At 41.1% G+C, this 21,988-nt stretch overlaps 1 protein-coding gene across 9 annotated transcripts in view; it reads left to right on the forward strand.

The window, feature by feature from the left end:
- Nucleotides 1-21,988, forward strand: part of dnah5 (dynein, axonemal, heavy chain 5) — a 343,529-nt gene that overhangs the window by 39,549 nt on the left and 281,992 nt on the right. The window contains exon 1 of one of the 9 annotated variants that reach the window (XM_069914168.1): nt 9,868-9,940. The exons of the other annotated variants lie outside the window; for them this stretch is intronic. Coding sequence (XP_069770269.1) covers nt 9,884-9,940 — 57 coding nt within the window. The 5' untranslated portion in view covers nt 9,868-9,883. Of the gene's footprint in view, nt 1-9,867; nt 9,941-21,988 lie in introns of those variants that run through there. 9 annotated transcript variants of the gene reach the window in all.

The following is a 21,988-nucleotide window of genomic DNA, read 5'->3' on the forward strand; positions in this document are numbered from 1 at the left end:
CTGATTATTTCTGTTAGTGGTTCTATCGCCATAATAAATAGAGCCAGAAAGAGAGGGAAACCTTGTCTATTTCATAGGCTTAACGGGAACATTCCTGATATTTGGCTGTTAGTTATTATTTTTGCTTGTGGTTTTTGATATAATGCCCTAATCCAGTTAATAAATCCCAGTCTTATACCCAACTTTTCCAATGTTTTAAACAGAAATGGCCATTCATGTCTATCAAATGCTTTTTCTTCACCTAATGATACTACTATATTAGGATCCTGTCTTGATTGAGCTAAATGTATTATGTTAAACAATCTCGCCAGATTATTTGATGCTTGTCTGCCTTTAACAAATCCCACTTTATCTGTATGTATTAACTTAGGTAATAAAGTCCTAATCTGTTCACCAGTGCTTTTGCTATTATTTTATAATCTATGTTTAATAGTGATATTGGTTGATAGGAAGAAGTTTTAAGTGGCTCTCTATTCTTTTTTGGTAACACAGTAATTATTGCCATTGAGAAAGAGCCTGGTAATGTTTGTGCTTCTACTACTTGCTCTATTACGTCCATGAATAATGACATTAACAAATACTTAAATTCTTTGTAAAACTTGAGTGGAAATCCATCTTTGCCCGGGGCTTTATTAGCTTGAAGAGTTCCTAATGTTTTCTCACTTTCCTCCCAAGTGAAATTTAAATCCAATTCTTGTCTATCGTTATCATTTAGTTTCGGGAGTTCCACACGATCTAGAAGTTCTCTATTTCAGTCTCATCTCCCAGTGAGTCAGATTCATATAAATTTTTGTAATATTGTCTAAATGTTTCATTTCTTTCTTTCTGGTTATACTTGACTGTACTCTTTTCATTTTGTATAGCATTTACAGCTCTTGCTGATTCTGCAGCCTTCAATTGCTATACCAATATTTTATGTACCCTTTCTCCTAATTCGTAATATTTACGTTTTGTGTTTAATATTGTCTTTTCTGCTCTATGTTTGTGTGATATTGAATTTTTAAATTTTCCATTGTTCTATATTTGTCTTGTTCCCGCATTCTTTGACATTCTTTTTCTAATTCTCCTATTTATTTCTCCAATTTATTAACATCTGCATTAAACTTTCTTTTAATCTTTTTTGTAAATTAAATGATTTGTCCTCTTAGGTACTCCTTTAAAGAACCCCATATCAAAAAGCTATTGTCAATTGATCCTAAATTTACTTCACCAATATTTTCAACAATTTTATAAATTGTTTTAAATCCTCCCTTTTTAACAACAGCATATTCAATTGCCACCTGTACATAGTTGTTTCTCTGGTATTTGTATTTTTAAGGTTAGTGTAATCTGGGTAGGTATTCCATTTTTTCTACTCTATCTTTCAGACTCGACGATAGAAAAAAACAAGTCTATTCTTGTATGTGAATCTTGCATTTTAGAATAAAATGAGTAGACTCTTTCTGTGGGATTGGATTTCTTCCATACATCCATCAAATTTATATCTTTCATAAATGAAAGAGTTAGTTTAGCTGCCTTAGCTTTTGTTACTGTTCTTGCTGACTTATCAAATATTAGGTCTAGACAAAAATTAAAGTTCACTCTGATCAGTATATTTTGCCTTCCCTCTGCTGTTTTTAAAAACACATCCTTCATAAAGGGCATGTTGTTGTAATTTAGAGCATAAATATTCATCAACATCCATGATTCTGAATAAATTTTGCCGTTTATCATTATATATCTGCCCGCTTGATCTTTTGAAATATTTTATATAAGAATTGGAACATTTTTATTGATTAAAATTGCTACTCCCTCCTGCTTTTGAATTAAATTATGAAGATAAGACCTGTCCCACCCATAATTGTTTTCATTATCATGTTCTACTTTCATGAGGCGTGTTTCTTGGAGAAATACCACTTCAGCTTTCAGCTTTTTAAAATATGTAAGTATTCTTTTCCTCTTGCCCATGCTGTTCAAACCATTAACATTAAAATTTATAAATTTCAGTGTCTTATCCACAGCAGCATTTTGTAAGTTCTGTGCAAGTAAATAAATATGTAAACAGTTTTATGATTTGTGCCCTTGCATTAAAAATTTTGCAACCTCTGTTCCGACGTTGATGTAGTCAATGAGTCCCTAGGCCTGTGAAGAAAAGCCCACTGAAACCTCCAGGGATGAAGAAGATGAACCCCACCCTAAAGTGCCATCTTTCAAACTAAATTCCCCTGCTGACACCATTATTCCCCCCCCCCTTAAGCCAGAGTTTGAACTGTGTTGTTACCTTCAATACCTTCTTTCCACTTTATGAACTCCCCAAAAGCCGAAGATAGGATGAAACTTTGATATTTCTTATTATAATTAAGATGACCTTCACAAAAACAACTTTACTAGATTCATAAAATATATTTTTTACATTAGTTTTTCCACAGTCAACTTTTCTTCTTTCTGCTTTCTTTTCATCTTCTTCATAATTGTCAAATGAAGTGTTCCACCTCTTCTTTCAATCTTCTATTGCCTTCTGAGATTTCCACTCTCAAAGTTGCTAGGTACAACATCGCATATCTGAAGTTCTTTTCATGAGTTGCCTCTTCACCATGTCAAACTCTCTCCTCTTTTGGAATACCCCATTACTGAAGTCCTGAAAAAACCTAATCTCTATATTGTCCCACTTTATTGGAGACCAGGTATTTTGTGAATGTTTAAATGCAACTCAATATTGTCTCTCTGACTTTGAAGCTTAGTAGCCTTACTAGAATGGGTCAAGGGCTGGTTTCACCCATTCTCCTTGGTCCAAGCGTTCGGTGAGCATGTTCAATGTGGACACGATCGCCGAGTCCATCAGTGTGAAGGACTTGAGCAATCCAAGTCTTGAAAAATTTCACAGCATCTCTGCCTTCTACATCAGGCCAACTATTCTCTCATTGTTTCTCTGACTGATGTTTTCCATGTGATCAATTTTATTTAAAAGATGTTGCTTGTCTATTGTCCATTATTCGGCTTGTTTTTTCAGGTCTTCAATCTGTTCATCATGTTTACAGAGATCTCTCTCAGCGCCGTCCATTCTTTCAGATAGATTCACCCATATCTTTCACTGAAGTGGTGAGCTCTTTCATAGCATTTTCCACACCTGTGAAACATTGTCCCAGTCCTTCAAATTCTTGCAGAAGTATTTCCATCTCTCACATTGGTTGAGAAGTAGAAGCAGCTCCCCCCGCATTGTCCATTGAGATAGCTGGTGAAGCTGGAGCTTCTTTTGTCTTTGGTCTTTGCTTTTTTGCATGTGATCTTCCAGTCATCTTTGACACTTCTTGTTCAAATGTTGTATACACACTTTTTCAAGCAAAAATTCTATTAGAAAACACTTTTTGGTCGTCTTTTAGCACTTTGTCTTGGAGAGCTGGGAAAAACACGTCCGCTCAGCCACTCAGCGTGGCCACACCCCCCATAACTGACTCTTAACAACTACCGGAAATTTCTCTACTGCATAACCATCAATTTTTATAATTTTTATCATTTCCATGTACCTATCAAATAGTCTCCTAAAAGATCCTGTCCTCAAAACTGTTACTGGCAGCAGATTCCAGGCATCTACCACTCTCTGGGTGGAAATGTGGCTCTTGCATTTCCCCCCCCCCCCACCCCCACCCAGGCACTTACTCCGAAGCACGTTAAAATCATGCCTTCTCATTTGAGCCATTTCAGCCCTGGGGGAAAAAAAATCTCTGGCCATCCCGACTATAAATATTTATCATCTTGAACACTTCTATCAGGTCATCTCTCATCTACAGTTGAGCCAATGAGAAAAGACCAAGTTCACTCAACCATGTTGATCTTTAATGGAACAATTTCTCTCTCCCTAGCTACCCTGCAGAATCTCTTTGGATTTTCCTTTATCCTGCCTGCTAGCTCCATCTCATGTCCTTATTTTTCCCTTCTGATATCTCTCTTAGCTGTACAATGACACTTTTTTTTTCTTATTAAGGAATTCATTTAATATAGACAGCTTAAATCTTTTTTCTTGACCAGAGCTTCAGTATCCATAGCCACCCTTTTACTCAATGTACCTGTAGAATCTCTTGAGATTTTACTCAATTCTGTCTCCCAGCTCAATCTCATGTCTTCTTTTGCCCTTCTGATTTCCCTCAAACTTATGCTTGCACATCTTGTACTCATTAATGGGTTCATTTGATTAAGACTGCATACCAGAGCCTCGGTATGCCTTGTCAACCAGTTTTTAAACTCGCCAGCCTTGTCTTTTACCTGAACAGGAACATGCAGTTCCTGAACTCTTGTGACCTCTCCTTTAAAAATGCTTCACTTTTCAGCTGGCCCCTTAACTGCAAAGTTCAAGTACAAACCCAACGAAACAGCACATCTCCGGATCATGGTGCACACACAGACACTCAATACACCCTACACACAATATATTTTTTTTTTCTCTTTGGCTTGGCTTCGCGGACGAAGATTTATGGAGGGGGTAAAAGTCCACGTCAGCTGCAGGCTCGTTTGTGGCTGACAAGTCTGATGCGGGACAGGCAGACACGGTTGCAGCGGCTGCAGGGGAAAATTGGTTGGTTGGGGTTGGGTATTGGGTTTTTCCTCCTTTGCCTTTTGTCAGTGAGGTGGGCTCTGCGGTCTTCTTCAAAGGAGGTTGCTGCCCGCCAAACTGTGAGGCGCCAAGATGCACGGTTTGAGGCGATATCAGCCCACTGGCGGTGGTCAATGTGGCAGGCACCAAGAGATTTCTTTAGGCAGTCCTTGTACCTTTTCTTTGGTGCACCTCTGTCACGGTGGCCAGTGGAGAGCTCGCCATATAACACGATCTTGGGAAGGCGATGGTCCTCCATTCTGGAGACGTGACCCACCCAGCGCAGCTGGATCTTCAGCAGCGTGGACTTGATGCTGTCGACCTCTGCCATCTCGAGTACTTCGACGTTAGGGATGAAAGCGCTCCAATGGATGTTGAGGATGGAGCGGAGACAACGCTGGTGGAAGCGTTCTACGAGCCGTAGGTGATGCCGGTAGAGGACCCATGATTCGGAGCCAAACAGGAGTGTGGGTATGACAACGGCTCTGTATACACTTATCTTTGTGAGGTTTTTCAGTTGGTTGTTTTTCCAGACTCTTTTGTGTAGTCTTCCAAAGGCGCTATTTGCCTTGGCGAGTCTGTTGTCTATCTCATTGTCGATCCTTGCATCTGATGAAATGGTGCAGCCGAGATAGGTAAACTGGTTGACCGTTTTGAGTTTTGTGTGCCCGATGGAGATGTGGTGGGGCTGGTAGTCATGGTGGGGAGCTGGCTGATGGAGGACCTCAGTTTTCTTCAGGCTGACTTCCAGGCCAAACATTTTGGCAGTTTCCGCAAAGCAGGACGTCAAGCGCTGAAGAGCTGGCTCTGAATGGGCAACTAAAGCGGCATCGTCTGCAAAGAGTAGTTCACGGACAAGTTTCTCTTGTGTCTTGGTGTGAGCACACACACATGAAAATACTCTCCAACTTAAAACTGTAATTTGGACGGAAGGATTTGAATTATTTCAGAATGTATATATTTCGGAGTTACGTACTTACCTTGTTAGTCGTCATCCTGGGGTCCGTAGGCTTGTGCAGCCATCTTGATTCCTATGCGCATGTGCGAGCCTTCAGTTGGTGCATGTGCAATGGGCTCGCGTATTGGAGTTCGGTTGGCGCATGCGTAAGAGTTAAGCTTTCCTAATGATATTGAATTTGCACCCTTAACTCTCACGCATGCACCAACTGAACTCCAACTGAATTCCAATTTGAGGAATCAAGATGGACGCGCCCACCCTAAGGACCCCTGGATGCCAAATAACAAGGTAGGTACGCACATTTTGACTCTTACATGCCCTGTAACCGTTATAATCCATCAAATACTACACAAACTGCGTAGATTTTATATTTTTTAAAATAAATTTTCAGTGGTATGTGAGGATGGACGCAGGTCGCATCAGTCGCAAGTCGGTGAGTATATCTATCTATCTATATGGACTTGTCTGACTAACGATGATGTGTTGCGTGTCCAGGATAGGTAATTCTTTAAATGGACAGCAAGGAACTTTGTGTTTCCCTCTCCCTCTCTGACAGAACCTTTGATACTTAGTGGGGTGTGGTCCTTCGTCATCCTGAAGTCCACAATCATCTCCTTTGTCTTGTCCACATTGAGACTCAGGTGTTGTTCTCGATCTGCAGTACAAGTCTATCAACCTCCTCTCTGCAAGCTGACTCATTGTTGCCGATGAGGGCAACTGCCAAATCTAATCAAGTTCTGCATTTCTGCCAAATTGCTCCAAAATCAGCCTTGACGCAATTGAGGACTTTAATTTTTCTCCATAATTACTGTATTTAAAACTAACATAGATCCAGATCAATACAGAATTAAATTAAAATTTAAAATTTAAATTTTAAATTAATTAAAAATATTAGACATACAGCATTGTAACAGGCCAATTCAGCCCTCTGAGTTTGTGCTGCCCAATTTACACCCCATTAACCTACACCCTGGTATGTTTTTGAAGGGTGGGAGGAAACTGGAGCCCCTGGAAAAAACCCACACAGATACGGGGAGAACATACAGACTCTTTTCAGAAAGTGCAGGATTCAAACCCAGATCGGGTCTCAATCGTTGGCGATCTAAATGCATTTTGCTAAATGCTGGGCCAACTGTTCTGAGCAGGTATGATTTAAGAAAACCCATCTCCTGGGTGAACTTGAGTTCACAGATGCCAATGGAAATAACAAAGGACACCTGACCGCTCTGTCAAGGCTTAAATAACAAAACCAAATCTGGTGCAGCAAATGGTCACTCCCAGATGAACTCAATGCTTTTGATGACCGATTTGACCACAGTAACAGGAAGAAGCACTGTTCCACAACCCCACATCCCCTGATGATCTTATACTGTTCGTATCCGGGGATAGCGTGCGGGCTACCTTCAGGAGAATGAATCCGAAGAAAGCATCTGGTCTGGACAGAGTACCCGGATATGTATTAAAAATCTCTGCTGACCAACTTACCAATGTATTCATGGATATCTTCAACATCTCACTCCACAGGGTGTGGTATCCACCTGTTTCAAGTACCCGACGATCATATAATTGCCCTAGAAGAGTGTTGCAACTTGCCTTTATGACTATCAACCAGTAGCACTAACATCAACTGTAATGAAGTATTTTGAAAGGCTGGTGTTGAAGTATATCAGCTCCTGTATGAGCAGAGACATGAATCTGTTCCAGTTCACATATCATAGCAACAGTGGATGCCATCTCACTGGCTCAATATAAACCCTGGAACACCTGGACAGCAAAGATCAATTTATCAGGATGCTCTTTATTGACTGCTGTTCATCATCCCCTCAAAACTGATCAGGAAACTCCAAGACCAGGGACTCAACACCTCTCTGTAATTGGATCCTGGATTTCCTGACCTTCAGACCACAATCAGTAAGGATTGGCAAGAACATCTCCTCCACAATCTCCATTAGTACCGGAGCATCATAGGGCTGTGTTCTTCGCCCTTTGCTCTATTCACTTTACACCTAAGACTGAGGCTCGTCATGACAATAACATCATCTACAAATTTGCTGATGATACCATGGTGGTGGGTTGTATAAAAAAGGCAATGAGTGAGAATGCAGTAGGGAGTTTGAAAACTTGGCTGAATGGTGAACTAACAACAACCTTGCACTCAATGTCACTAAAACCAGAAGTGTACGATCCAGTGATCATTGGGGGAATCAGATTTGAAGAGGATGAGCAAAGTTAAGTTCTTGGGAGTCGCCATCTCAAAGAATCTTTCCTGGACCAAACACACTAATGGCATCATGAAGAAAGCACATCAGTCCCTCTACTTCCTCAGGAGTTTGTGGATGTTTGGTTTGACACCAGAAACCCTGGCAAATTTCTACAGATGTATGGTGGAAAGTGTGCTGACTGGCTCTATCACAGTCTGGTATGGGGACACCAAGACCCCCAAGTCTAAAGCCCTCCAAAAGGTAGTGAACACAGTCGAGGACATCATGGGAAAAACCCTCCTGACTATTGAGAACATCCACAGGGAATGCTGCCGTTGGAAAGCAGCAGCAATCATCAAGGATCCACACCACTAGCACATTCTTTGTTCTCACTGCGACCATCAGGAAAGAGGTATAGGTGCCACAAGACTCGCACCACCAGTTTCAGGAACATCTGCTGTCCTTCCACCATTAGACTATGCAACAAACTCAATCAGGGACTTATTTAAGAACTCTTACTTTTGCACTTTATTGATTTTTTTAAAATTATCTATTGCATAGTCAGTTTGTTTACATTTCATGATCTGTTTTTAGTTCTTTATTTGTTATATGTGTATGTTGTTGTTTGTTTGCATTACCTGTAAGTGATAATTCTGCCTCGCCTGCAGGAAAATGAACCTCAGGGTTGTATGTGATGTCATATTTTTACTCTGACAATAAATCTGAGTTTTGGTCACTGGTCCCAAAATGCTCTCTCTCTGTCCAATCAGTTATTTGCCATATCTTTTTCTACAACATGAGGACCAGTGTTGCACCCACCCTAGTAAGGCCCTCAACATTTTGTGACGGGCCCAGAGGACCCCAAACCCCAGCAGTAATGGAAAATCAAAAGTTGTTTTTAATTATCTTTAAACATGAAAACAGGATCAAACTCTAACATTACTATTAACAACCTAACTGAACCCCCTTCTAATTCTAAGCACGTGTGTATGTAATGTATGTGTAAGTTTAGAAAAGTTCTTTGATTCACAATCCAATCACACTTCTCATTCCTCCAAGTTCACTGGTTGCAAGCAATTCGTATACTGTCCACAGAATTTAACATTTATGAATTTCACCAAGCTTTGGTGCTTGAAAGGTAAATGGTTACTGCTCAGGAAGGTTCTTGTCAATTTTCAGAGAGAGATTTGTGGCTCGTTGGACACCCACAACTGATCCCTTTCGATCAGCCACTTCAGTGTCTTGCTGAAGAAACTTGCCTCATCAGGGTTTTCCAGATGATAATCTCTTTCTTTCAGGTCACTAGAGTTCCTTTTCTGATTCCCTTATCTCAAGTAAAACATTATATAGCCAGCCATCTCATCTGTATTGACCAAAACGGCTTTGTCCAGACAATTCACATGTAATTAAAGTGCATATTCAGATTTTATTCAAGGTTATTTGTATACATTTTGGTTTGACCATGTAGAAATTACAACACTTTTTATGCATAGTTCCCCATTTCGGGGCACCATTATGTTGGGCAAATTTGGCTTCACAGGTATTTGTGAGTACTCGGGTATTGGTGCAGGTATGAGAGAGCTATAATTGCTTCTAAGCTTTTGATCACCTTTGGAGTCTGAAGTTGCCATTTTTCAACATGAGGGCCAGAGCTGTGCCAATAAAAGTCAAACTAAAATGTATACCAAAATGCAAACCAAATGTCTGGAATGTAGACTTTAATCACATGTGAATTGTTTGATTGCAAATTTAAAACTGTGCAGCACAGGGACAAATAAAGAAAAAAAAGTGTTCTTATCTTGAACATTTTGGAGGACACTGTACATCTTTCCTTTTTATGAACTTGGGTGACTTGGTGAGTTTCTCCAGCACTTTTGTCTGTTAATTTATGAATTATTTGGCTGTTTTGAATTTAGGGCATTGTATATTGCAGTGTTTGAATATAAAAGCACTGGAAATAGTTAATGTCTTCCAATACCATAGTTATACCACTAATCTCAGATTGATAAAACGTGATTCAAAATCTACAAAAGTCAGTTTGAATGTTCAGGCAATGCCAGTTATGACTTCACTTTTGGCAAGTGTGACATCCATTGTTTCTAACTGATGAACCGTTTTAATATATTGCGTGAAACACCCGAATTGAGTTGCAGAATAATGTCAAGAGCAGGTAGCAAACATCTCTGGAGACTAAGTATTACACGCATCCTGAAGGTAAGGAAACTTCACGAAAATGAGTATTTTCCTCTTATTTCTTCAAATTTATGTGGGGAAAATAGATTTAAGTTTGGGAAGCAGGACATTGATACCTGTTGCCTGAAAATCTTATTGCCAGTGACTTTGTTTTACCTGGTGTAAAACAATGATTTATGCTTTGAATTAAATATTTTCAACCTCCTAATATTTTATTTGATTCTGTGCCTCAGAGTTGTAAGGAGTCCAGGTACCTGTCTTAAATTGTTATGGAGGAGTAACAACAGCTTCTACTAGAGCTGGAGCAAGGGATTTTTCCAAACTATGTGTTAACTTTATGATCCTAACAGATTTTCTATGTGGTTATGCATGATGAGTGCAACTAACTGCAAGAGTAAGCAGTAATTTAAATCCATCATCTACCTCTATATCGCAATGTATTAAATTAAGTTTTCAGCAGGAGATACCTCTTTAAACAATGGAGGTAAATTTTCTGACGATTGTGATGTCAGCTCCCATGATTCAAAACCATGAGGGTTGCCATTGCAAATGTCCCTAGAGTTTGGTGAGTGGTAGAATCTGCGAGCGCCCTTGGGAATGTGAAGAGAAAAGGTTAAAGTGAGAGTTAGGAGAAATTGGATTGTTCTGTGGACTGGCATAGGGTCAATTAGCTGAATAAAATGAGAGTGCTGCTGGAGGTGCCTTTACAGCAGCCTGCCGCTGGTGTAGACCTGGGAGAGGGGAAACACAGCAATGTTCAACCACCTGGTCCTAATGCTGGCAGCCTGTACAGGCATTAAACAGCTTATGAGCAGAGCCGGTGGAGTTTTTAAACTGTAAATTCGTCTAAGTTGGCATTGCCTGTGTTTGGCAGCGGCCACAAGGGGGTTGCAGGTTTTGGGGACCAGTGGACCGGCACAGGGCATCAGAAACTGAGAGAACACCCCTTGTTGATTAGAAGATGAGCCTACAGGATGGTGACCACAATGGCAGACCAGCAAGAGGCTCAGCAGCTGAGGAACCCACACAGGCTACATGCAACTTCCGGTTGGGGGACCCACACTGGCTACAGGCTTCTGGAGACTAGCTGATGGTCTCCAAATATAGGAGCTGGTTTTGAAATGGTACTGAGGGCAAGAAGGGCTCCTGAAGGGCCTTAGGCACTGAAGACTTCCTGATTGCATCGGAGGTTTGGATCTGTAGCTTGGGTTGCTGATGGATCAAACAGGAGTGTGTGTGTGTGTGTGTGTAGAGGCTGCAGGAGCTCTGGAGGCAAAATCACAGACGCTGAGTGACTCTGAAGCAACTCTCTTTTGCTTCTCTCATAAGGGGTACCAGGAAATACTTATGGTGACTCTATATCTGTGTTACAGCAGGCAGAAGGCAATTGAGTGTAATATTATATGTTCTGTACTATTACATGATAATAAAGGAATCTTGAATCTTGATGAAGAACATAAGAAATAACAGCAGGAGTAGACCATTTGGCCCAATGTGCCAGATTGATCTGTAATTCACTAAGACCATGGCTGATCTCCACTTATCTGCTTATTCCTTATAAACCTTAATTTTGTTATTATTCAAAAATAAATGTATCTGTGTCTTAAATGTATCTAATGAGGCAGCCTCTATTGCTCACTCGGCAGAGAATTCCACAGATTCACTACTATGTGGGAGAAGCAGTTCCTCCTCATCTCTGTCCCCTCCCCTGAATCTTGAGGCAATGCCATATTCTGCTTCTACCGACTATTAAATTCAATCCCTCAAGCAATGAAGGAGCACATCCCATTTGCCACCTGAATGACCTGCTGCATCTGTAGACAAATATTTTCTGATTCATGTACAAGCTCTCTCAGGTCTCTCTGCAAACAACAGGGTGCAGTTTTTCACAATTGAAATAATAGTCTGATTTTCTCATTTTCCTTCCTGAGTGGATAACTTCACATTTACCAACATTATGGTCAAACTGCCAGACCCTTACCTACTAACTTAACCTATTTATATCTCTCTGCATGTATTCTGTGTCCTTCATACAACTTTTGGTTTCCACTCACTTTAGCAACAAACTTAGATATGCTGCACTTGGCCCCCTCCTCAATTTATGTGTATTGTGAATGGTCTCCTGCAATCTTGGAAGGAAATACAAATGGGAAAGATGCATACTTGTCATCACCATTCCATTTGGTTCCCATTCTGGACCCCATAATTGAAGACAGTGATTGTAGGTTCGATTTGCAACTCCCATAATCCCGATTCCTTCATCACAGTCCCAATTGCAAAGGTTAACATCTGACCTTTACATTTCTGCTCCAACCACAGAACACAATTTGATCTGTTTAATTACACTGCTCCTGTTGTCTACAGATTTGAACATTTTTAATGTATTTATGAAACTAATTATAAATCTGTTCAGAAAAGTACTAATGTTGACGTAGTGCCCTGAGATATTCAATTGTTCACACTTTTCCCTGATGACATTTTTTTTTCTTGAGCCAATATTTACCTCTGCTTCATGAATTTGTGACACTAATTTTTGCTTGAAAATTTGTCAAATGTTGTTTGGAAATGAAAGGGAACATCTTCTGGAATTTATCATGGTCAATTTCATTTATTGATTACTTAAAGAAATTGAGGAGGTTGTTTGAACAGATCTTCCTTTAAAATCCACACTGAGAGTGTGGTTGATCCTGATATTTTTTAAGCAAACCAGTCCAATGGAATATATATTTGAAGGTATTCAAATTCAGATTTATTGTCAGAGTACATACACGACACCACATACAACTCTGAGATTCTTTTACCTGTGGGCCAGGCAGAATTTCTACTTATTAGTAGTGCAAAAAACTATTCTCAAGAAAAGATACTTGCACAAAAGAACGAAATGTAAACAAGTTGTGCAATTCACAAAGAATGTTCGGCAATGAACAATGTGCAAAGTAAGAGGCCTTAATGATCAGACTTCTCTGATTGAGCTTATTGTTTATGAGTCTGATGGTGGAGGGTTAGCAACTCAGAATCAGAATTTATTGTCATGAACAAGTCACAAAATTCAGGGTTTTGCCACAGCCTCACAGTGAACATTCCATCTGTTCCTGAAGCTGGTGGTGTGAGTCTTGTGGCACCTATACCTCTTTCCTGATGGCAGCGGGGAGAACAGGACATGCCCTGAGTGATGTAGATCCTTAATGATTGCTACTGCTCATCAATAGAAATCACTATTCATTTACTTTGTCTGGTTAATTATTTATGTCAAATTACTCTACTTTTCATCATGAATACAAAAATAAATCTTCCTGAAATTAAGACAATTAGAAATGGAACCAAGAGGAAGCTTTGTAGCATTTTGATGAGTACAGAAGTATTGCAGTTAAATTATTGGATGAACAAATTGAGACCTGGATTTTTGCTTATTCCAGGGCATCAGAAATGGCTTTCAAGAAGAGACATTGCATTCCACAATATTGAAAATCTATTTTTTTTTCCAAGACATGCAGTTCCCCATCAACTGTGGTCAACAGAGCTATCTTCCAGTTTTCCTTCATTTCTCAGAGTTCTGTCCTCATTCCCCCTTCCCCCAACAGAACAAGGATAGGGCTTCCATTGTCCTCTCCTTTCTTCCTACTAGCCTCTGCATTCAGCACATCATCCTTACTTTCTACCAGCTACAATTGGAACTCATAACCACATCTACCCCTCCCACCCCTTTCTGAGTTCTGCAGGGATCGCTCCCTGCATCCATGAATCCCTTGTCCTCTCATTCCTCCCCACTCAATTCTCTGATCCCCAGTACTTTCCACTGCAATTACAGGAGGTGGTGATGTCCTCTATCACCACCATAAACCACTCTTTTAGGTGAGGCAGAGATTTAAGAGCAACTTAATCTATTGCATTTGGTACTGTTCTACGTTGGTGACCAAGGGCAGACTTGGGGGACTGTGGGGGAGGGGGGCCTGTTTGCAGAGCACTGCAGCTGTCTCTGAGGGCTATCCTGAACTGATTGTACGTTACTTCAACTCCCTTTCCCATTCCAAATCTCTTCTATCTATCCATCCTTGGCCTTCTGCACTGCCAGAGAGAGGCCCTACATAAACTAGAGGGGCAACACCTCGAATTTTGTTTTGGCATTCTGCAGACCAATGATATAAACATTGAATTTTCTCACCAGGTAATGTGTCTCCTCTCTCTTCTTCTAAGCTACTTTTATTCTTCCCCCTTTCTCCTTCTCTTCCCACAATCCCTCTCTCCTCAATCCTCCATCCCTGCCTTCTATTATTGCCACTATTGTTACCTATTTTTCACAGATTCTAGCATGTCATGAGCAGCAATAGGCAATGAACCAGTCAGCTTTTAATTTCTAACTCAAACTATAGTATTTTAAACTATTCTTAACAGTAAATCTATCCCCCAGCTCTCTCTCTCTCTCTCTGTCTCTCTCTCTGTCTCTCTCTCTCTCTCTCTTCTCTCTCTCTCTCTCTTTCTCTCTCTCTCTCTCTCACTCTCTCTTTCTCTGTGGCTGCTATAGACTCACAAATTCTTCTTGCGTTGTCTTTGAAGAAATGTCCATCCACACGAGCTGTGGTCGTAACACTTCTGGTCCTTTTGTAGGCAAGACTTAAATTGGGCGGCCTTGGTCACTCCAAGTAACTTCACTGCTAGGCACAATCAAAATGAAGCACTTTGTTTCCCAGAAAGATCGTGCTGGCACAGGTCAATCCACCGAAAAGACCCAGTCATTCACAGAGCATGCTTTGCCCTGAGTTTCGCCAAAAAAAAAATGGCTGGCCACAAGAGCTGCTTTCAAAGCAGTCAGCATGGTTCTCCTTTGCAAAATCACAATGACACAGGCTGTGACAAACCTTCCCTCAGTTCTTCCAATGTATCGAATTGTCACTGGGCTGTGACTTGTGTTTGGTCCTTGTGTGAAATGTTAACTGTGACCATTCAGTCCCTCTTGTCTATACTTCCCTTACAGTGACAATCCCATTTTACTAAAACTGGAGCTCGTAATACATGCTTTGTGTTCTTCCCTATAACCCACCCACTCTATATGATTCCTCTTCCTCCACCTGAGTCATTTGCCTCTCTTCTCTCTTCTTCTGTCTGGCATCTCCCTGTTAACTGCCTCTGTCTGTTATCCTTCACTTCTCTCTTGTCCACCAATCCCCCACTGTCACTGGTCTACCCCTCCCACCTGTCCTGATTATACCAGCTCTCTCATCTCTGCCCTCTCAGGCTTAATGAAGTGTTCTGGCTCACAATGTTGACAGTTCTTTTTTTCTCTCCCACTGGAGTAACTCGACCCGTTGAGTTCCTCCATCAGATTGCGTTGTTGCTGATCCAGTATTGTGTGTTAAAATCCAACCACAGCAATTTCATGGAATTGAATGAATCTTCAATTAAAAAAAATAGTGTCACTAATGGAGATCATGAAACTGCTCTTCTGTTTTCAAATGAACAATCTGGTTTACTAATATTCTTAAGAGAAAATGCCATTTTATCTGATTTTAAACAAAACAATATGGTTGATTTATTGGTTAACAAGAAAATCTGGGGTCTCATGAAGTGACAGATGCTGAGATCCAGTGAGTTTCTCCAGCACATTTGTGTATTGTGGTTGATTTATATTGAGAAGTGATTTTGAATGAGAAGTGAATGTTGGCCTATCTACCAGTGGCAAATCCTGTGAATTGAAAAACAATAATTAATCTTGTTATTCATTATGAAAATACTGATTTTATCTCAAAAAAGTGCAGAGCAGGAATAGCATTATATGTTAATTATTTTTATGTTATATGTTAATAATTTGGAATTGATGGCTTTGTGGCCAAGTTTGCAGTTGATACAAAGATAGGAGAGGCAGGTAGTGTTCAGTCATCACTGAGTTTGCAGAAAGACTTAGATAGGTTAGAAGATTAGGCAAAGAAATAGCAGATTGAATATAGTGTTGGGAAGTGTATGATCATGCAATTTGCTAGAAGGAATAAAGGTGTGGGGTATTTTCTAAATGGGCAGCGAGTTCTGAAATCAGAGGTGCAGAGGGACTTGGTCATTTTCTTGCAAGATTCCTTAAAAGTTAACGTATAGGTGGAATCCATGTTAAGGAAGTCAAATGCAATGATAACATTCATTTCAAGAGTGAAAGAATATAAAAGCAGAGCTGTAATGTTAAGGCTATATAAGATATTGGTCAGACTGCACTTGGAGTATTGTAAACTTTTTTCGGCTCCTTATCTAAGGAAGAATGTGATGGCATTAACCTGAGTCCAGAGGAGATTCAGTAGAATAATTCATCGAATAAAAGGTTACCATAGGAGGAATGTTCGGCTCTGGGACTGTACTTGCTAATGTTTAGAAGTTTGAGGGGATCTCATTAAAACCTATTGACTACTGAAAGGCCTGGATAGAGTGAACATGAAGAGGTTGTTTTCTCTGAGGGAGAGTCTGGGACCAAAGGGCATAGCCACAAAATACAAAAATGTCCTATTAGAACAGACAAGGGGGAATTTCTTTACCATGGAATTTGGGTTTTTTTTCAATATTTCCAAAACAAACATAGTATCACATCTGGAAAAAAAAATCCTTTTTAACATATTTACACTTTCTTTTAGTATAATTCACTTCTCAGATACAAACACTATATCAGCTTACTTGTAATTTCCTTCCCTCCCTCCAGAATTTTGAAAATAAAACAATTAAAGTGACAAAAGAAAGTAAAAAGATAAGAAAAATTCAGTGTATCACCAGTCTTTCTAATCTACTTCCACTCTTTGTGGTGTATCCATGGAATTTGATGCTGTGCATGGCTGTGCTTTCCAAGTCATTGGATATTTTTCATTACAGAAGTAGGTGAGTTCTTGATTAGGAAGCGAATCAAGGGTAATGTGGAGAAGACTGGAGAATGTGGTTCAAAAGGATAATACATTTGCCAAGATGAAATGGCGGTGAAGACTAAATTGCCGAATGGCTTAATTATGCTCCTATGTGTTATGGGTCCCTCTACATCACCTTTGTTGACCTCACCAAAGCCTTCGACACCGTGAGCAGGAAAGGGCTTTGGCAAATACTAGAGCGCATCGGATGTCCCCCAAAGTTCCTCAACATGATTATCCAACTGCACGGAAACCAACAAGGTCGGGTCAGATACAGCAATGAGCTCTCTGAACCCTTCTCCATTAACAATGGCGTGAAGCAAGGCTGTGTTCTCGCACCAACCCTCTTTTCAATCTTCTTCAGCATGATGCTGAACCAAGCCATGAAAGACCCCAACAATGAAGACGCTGTTTACATCCGGTACCGCACGGATGGCAGTCTCTTCAATCTGAGGCGCCTGCAAGCTCACACCAAGACACAAGAGAAACTTGTCCGTGAACTACTCTTTGCAGATGATGCCGCTTTAGTTGCCCATTCAGAGCCACCTCTTCAGCGCTTGACGTCCTGCTTTGCGGAAACTGCCAAAATGTTTGGCCTGGAAGTCAGCCTGAAGAAAACTGAGGTCCTCCATCAGCCAGCTCCCCACCATGACTACCGGCCCCCCCACATCTCCATCGGGCACACAAAACTCAAAACGGTCAACCAGTTTACCTATCTCGGCTGCACCATTTCATCAGATGCAAGGATCGACAATGAGATAGACAACAGACTCGCCAAGGCAACTAGCGCCTTTGGAAGACTACACAAAAGAGTTTGGAAAAACAACCAACTGAAAAACCTCACAAAGATAAGCGTATACAGAGCCGTTGTCATACCCACACTCCTGTTCGGCTCCGAATCATGGGTCCTCTACCGGCACCACCTACGGCTCCTAGAACGCTTCCACCAGCGTTGTCTCCGCTCCATCCTCAACATCCATTGGAGCGCTTTCATCCCTAACGTCGAAGTACTCGAGATGGCAGAGGTCGACAGCAACGAGTCCACGCTGCTGAAGATCCAGCTGCGCTGGATGGGTCACGTCTCCAGAATGGAGGACCATCGCCTTCCCAAGATCGTGTTATATGGCGAGCTCTCCACTGGCCACCGTGACAGAGGTGCACCAAAGAAAAGGTACAAGGACTGCCTAAAGAAATCTCTTGGTGCCTGCCACATTGACCACCGCCAGTGGGCTGATAACGCCTCAAACCGTGCATCTTGGCGCCTCACAGTTTGGCGGGCAGCAACCTCCTTTGAAGAAGACTTCAGAGCCCACCTCACTGACAAAAGGCAAAGGAGGAAAAACCCAACACCCAACCCCAACCAACCAATTTTCCCCTGCAACCGCTGCAACCGTGTCTGCCTGTCCCGCATCGGACTTGTCAGCCACAAACGAGCCTGCAGCTGACGTGGTCTTTTTTACCCCCTCCATAAATCTTCGTCCGCGAAGCCAAGCCGAAGAGAAGAGGGAGGTAATCACATGATTGGTGTGAGTCTGAGGATTAGTCTTTGGTCCCAGCTATTCACAATTATTTTGAGGCATGAGATTGCAAATGCTGTAATCTGGAGCAAAAAAAAACAGTTGGAGGAACAGAGAGGGTTGAACATCTGTGGAGTGGGGGTGAAAGTAATTGTTAACCTTTCCCGCTGAGGCCCTGCCTCTGCACTGAGAATGGAGAGAAAGCAAACAAGTACAAAGAGGGTGAGGGGATGTGACAGGCCAACAAAGTGGATCGAAGGAGGTAGGGGTGAATAATGGGCAGAAAGAGCCAGGTGGGGGAGGGGGTTATTGGAGATGGAAATTAGGGGCAGTTGGGAGATGGATGAAAGCAGACAAGTTTCAAAAAAAAAAAAGACACATGGAGAGAGGGAAGGGTGAAGTTAGAACAGGCTGGAGGATGATGTGGAGACTCAAGACAATAAATACTGGAATACGATAGGTCAGGAAGGTGATAATAAGAACCATTAAAGGAGAGATGAAGGACAGATGGAGCTAGATGTGGAAGAGGATATGGTCCTTGAAATGATGCACGTAGAAAGAGAGAGTGCAGCAAAGACTGGTTCCTGGGATGGAGGTTTGCTAAATTAGATACAAGAGTAAATTTGGTTTTCTCAAGAGTGTAGAAAAAAAATGAAGGTGATTTCTTTGAAACATAACACTTTCAAAGGGCTTGATGGCATAAATGTGTGACGGCTTGACCAGACACGTGTAGTCTATCTGTGGTTCCAAGCTCCAACTCCTGGATGCCAATCATTGTGATTTCTCCTAACTATTCTCGCAAAGAATTTGCTGACATCAGCCTCATCAATTGCCAGGGGGAGGCCATGCGTGAACCTAAGAAACAAGAAATTGTATTCATCCTGGATAGTCTTTTTTCCAACTTGTAGGTAACCTCTCACCTCTATCTACTGTTTCTATCTCCTCTTTTATATATTCCAGTTCTTAATTTTGTCTTTAACCCTCCTCCCCACCACCCCCCAGTAGTTTCCCCCACCCTGTCTCTCCTCCCATCTTCTGGCCAATACCCTGTAACCTCTTTGCCCCCTCCCAGCGACACGATCCCCTCTTTTTCTACTCCCTCTTGTTATACTTGATAGTACCCCTTCTTATTTTAGTCGTGATAAAGAGTTCTGGCCTGAAGTGCTGTCTGACAATTTCTACCTGTGGGTGCTGCCTGACCTGAAATGTTCCAGCTTCTCTTTGATTGCTCTACCTGATATCCCCCTTTGTAATGTTCCATCACCTTTCCTTTTGGCCACACATTTGGCCTCTCTATACCACTTAGCAAAGTTCTCTCTGCTTACATTAACAAATTTGGAAGTAGCACATTCTGCTATTTTGTTGACATCGCTGGCCTGGATTTGCCTGACAATATTTATAAAACCGCCAGCATTGTGTAATTGTCAGCAATGTGGAGGTTTCCAGGGATGTACACATGAACATCAGCTGTGTTTTTGCCTACCATTTTCCATCCCTGGACTCATTGTGAAATCCATTTAGGATTGGGAAGAAAAAATGGCTTTATTATGCAGAAGAGCAGGATCAGGCTGCCGGATTTAATTTTATCCTTCAATTAACATTTGTACAACAGACTACATGGTAATTAACAAATTGGTGCTGAGGGAGCTTATTCTGAACCAATTGCCTATTGTGTACCCTGCCTTGAAACAATCACTGCACTTCATAAATGCACATGACCTCCACAGCACTTTGAGATGTTTTAAAGTGAGAATTTGCATGTTATTTCCATTATTCCCCAAAATAATTCCTTTGTTCTCTCCCTGTAATAGTGATACAGCCAGAAACGTGTTTGTCACCCTGCTGAGTCTGAGTCACTCAACAAGCACCGTGTTTTTTCTTCCAACTCTTAAAATATTTTATTTCTATTCAATTTACTGCCTACAAAATCAATTTCTACCCTTTTAATATCTTCCACTAATCACAGCCCTGGGCAGATCTTTAATATATCACCTCTGGGCCCATCTCCATCTTATTTCCTCCTTTAGAGATACAGTAGGGCAACAGGCCCTTCTGGCATGTTAATCCTATATATCTTTTCGAGTGTGGGAGGCAACTGGTGCACCTGGAGAAAACCCATATGGACATGGGGAGAACGTACAAATTCATTGCAAACCGGGAATTTGAAACCTGGTCGCTGGCGCTATAATTAGCATGCGCTAATAGTGGCACCTTTTATTTTATCTTGATATTTTTATTTCATCCATGATATTTTCCCTCATGAGCAGTGCCACTGCTCATCAAGGAAAATATCATAGCTATGCACAGGCAGGACAGACCCCTAGAAGGCTCATAAACTGAGGCAATATGGGTGGAGCTGAGGAACAGGAAAGGTAAGACCATATTCATGGGATTGTATTATAGACCGTCCAATAGTCAACGAGAATTGGAGGAGCATATCTGTAGAGAAATAGCAGACAGGAGCAGGAAACACAAGGTTGTGAGGGTAGGAGACTTTAACTTTCCACATATTGACTGGGACTCCCATACTGTAAAAGGGCTGGATGGCTTGGAGTTTGTGAAATGTGTTCAGGAAATCAATATATAAAAGTACCAACTAGAGAGAATGCAATACTGGATCTCCTAATGGGGAACGAGACAGGATAGGTGCAAGAAGTATGTGTAGGGGAACATTCTGCATCCAGTGATCATAATGCCATTATTTTCAAGTTAATTATTGGAAGAGGATAGGTCTGGGCCTCAGGTTGAGATTCTAAATTGGAGAAAGGTTAATTTTGAGGAAATGAGAAAGGATCTAGAATGCATGAATTGGGATAAGTTGATTTCTGGCAAGGATGTACAAGGTAAGTGGAGGACATTTAAAGGTGAAATTTTGAGAGTACAGAGTTTGTATGTTCCTGTCAGGATTAAAGGCAAAGCAAGCAGACATAGGGAACCTTGGTTTTTGAGGGATATTAGGGATCTGGCTCGGAAGAAGAGGGAGGTGAATAGGAGGTATAGGCAACATGGAGCAAATGAGGTATTTGAGGAGTATAAAAAATGCAAGAAAAACCTCAAGAAAGAAATCAGAAGGCTAAAAGAAGACATAAGGTTGCTTTGGCCAACAATGTGAAGGAAAATCCTAAGAGTTTCTACAGGTATATTAAGAGCAAAAGGATAGTAAGGGACAAAATTGGTCCCCTTGAAGATCAAAGTAGTCAGCTTTGTATGGAACTAAAAGAGACGAAGGAGATTTAAATTTTTTTTAAAATCAGTATTCACTTAGGAAACAGGGTGGAGTCCTGGGAAGTAATGAAAACAAGCAGTGAGGTCATGCCACCTATAAAGATTAAAGAGAAGGAAGTGCTTGCTGTCTTTTAAAAAAAAATTCACACTATGAACCCTGTTAACCAAAATACACCTAAACATTTCCCTCTTGAATATACACAGTGTCATTTTCTCCCCTTTCCCCCCTCCCTTCCCTCCCTCCTTCCCACGCCTCCCTACCCACTAAACGTTCAACATATACAATACATTAAACCCATTAAACAATGTCATCACACAATGAAAATAAACAAGAAAATTGTGTCATCTACTTTTACACACTGGGTCAGTTCATTTCGTCTTCTTCTCCTTCTGTCATTTTAGGGGGTGGAGGTCCCTCTCTGTTGTGTTCCATGTATGGTTCCCAAATTTGTTTGAAT

This window comes from Narcine bancroftii, chromosome 1, assembly GCF_036971445.1.
Source record: "Narcine bancroftii isolate sNarBan1 chromosome 1, sNarBan1.hap1, whole genome shotgun sequence".
Lineage (NCBI taxonomy): Eukaryota > Metazoa > Chordata > Chondrichthyes > Torpediniformes > Narcinidae > Narcine > Narcine bancroftii.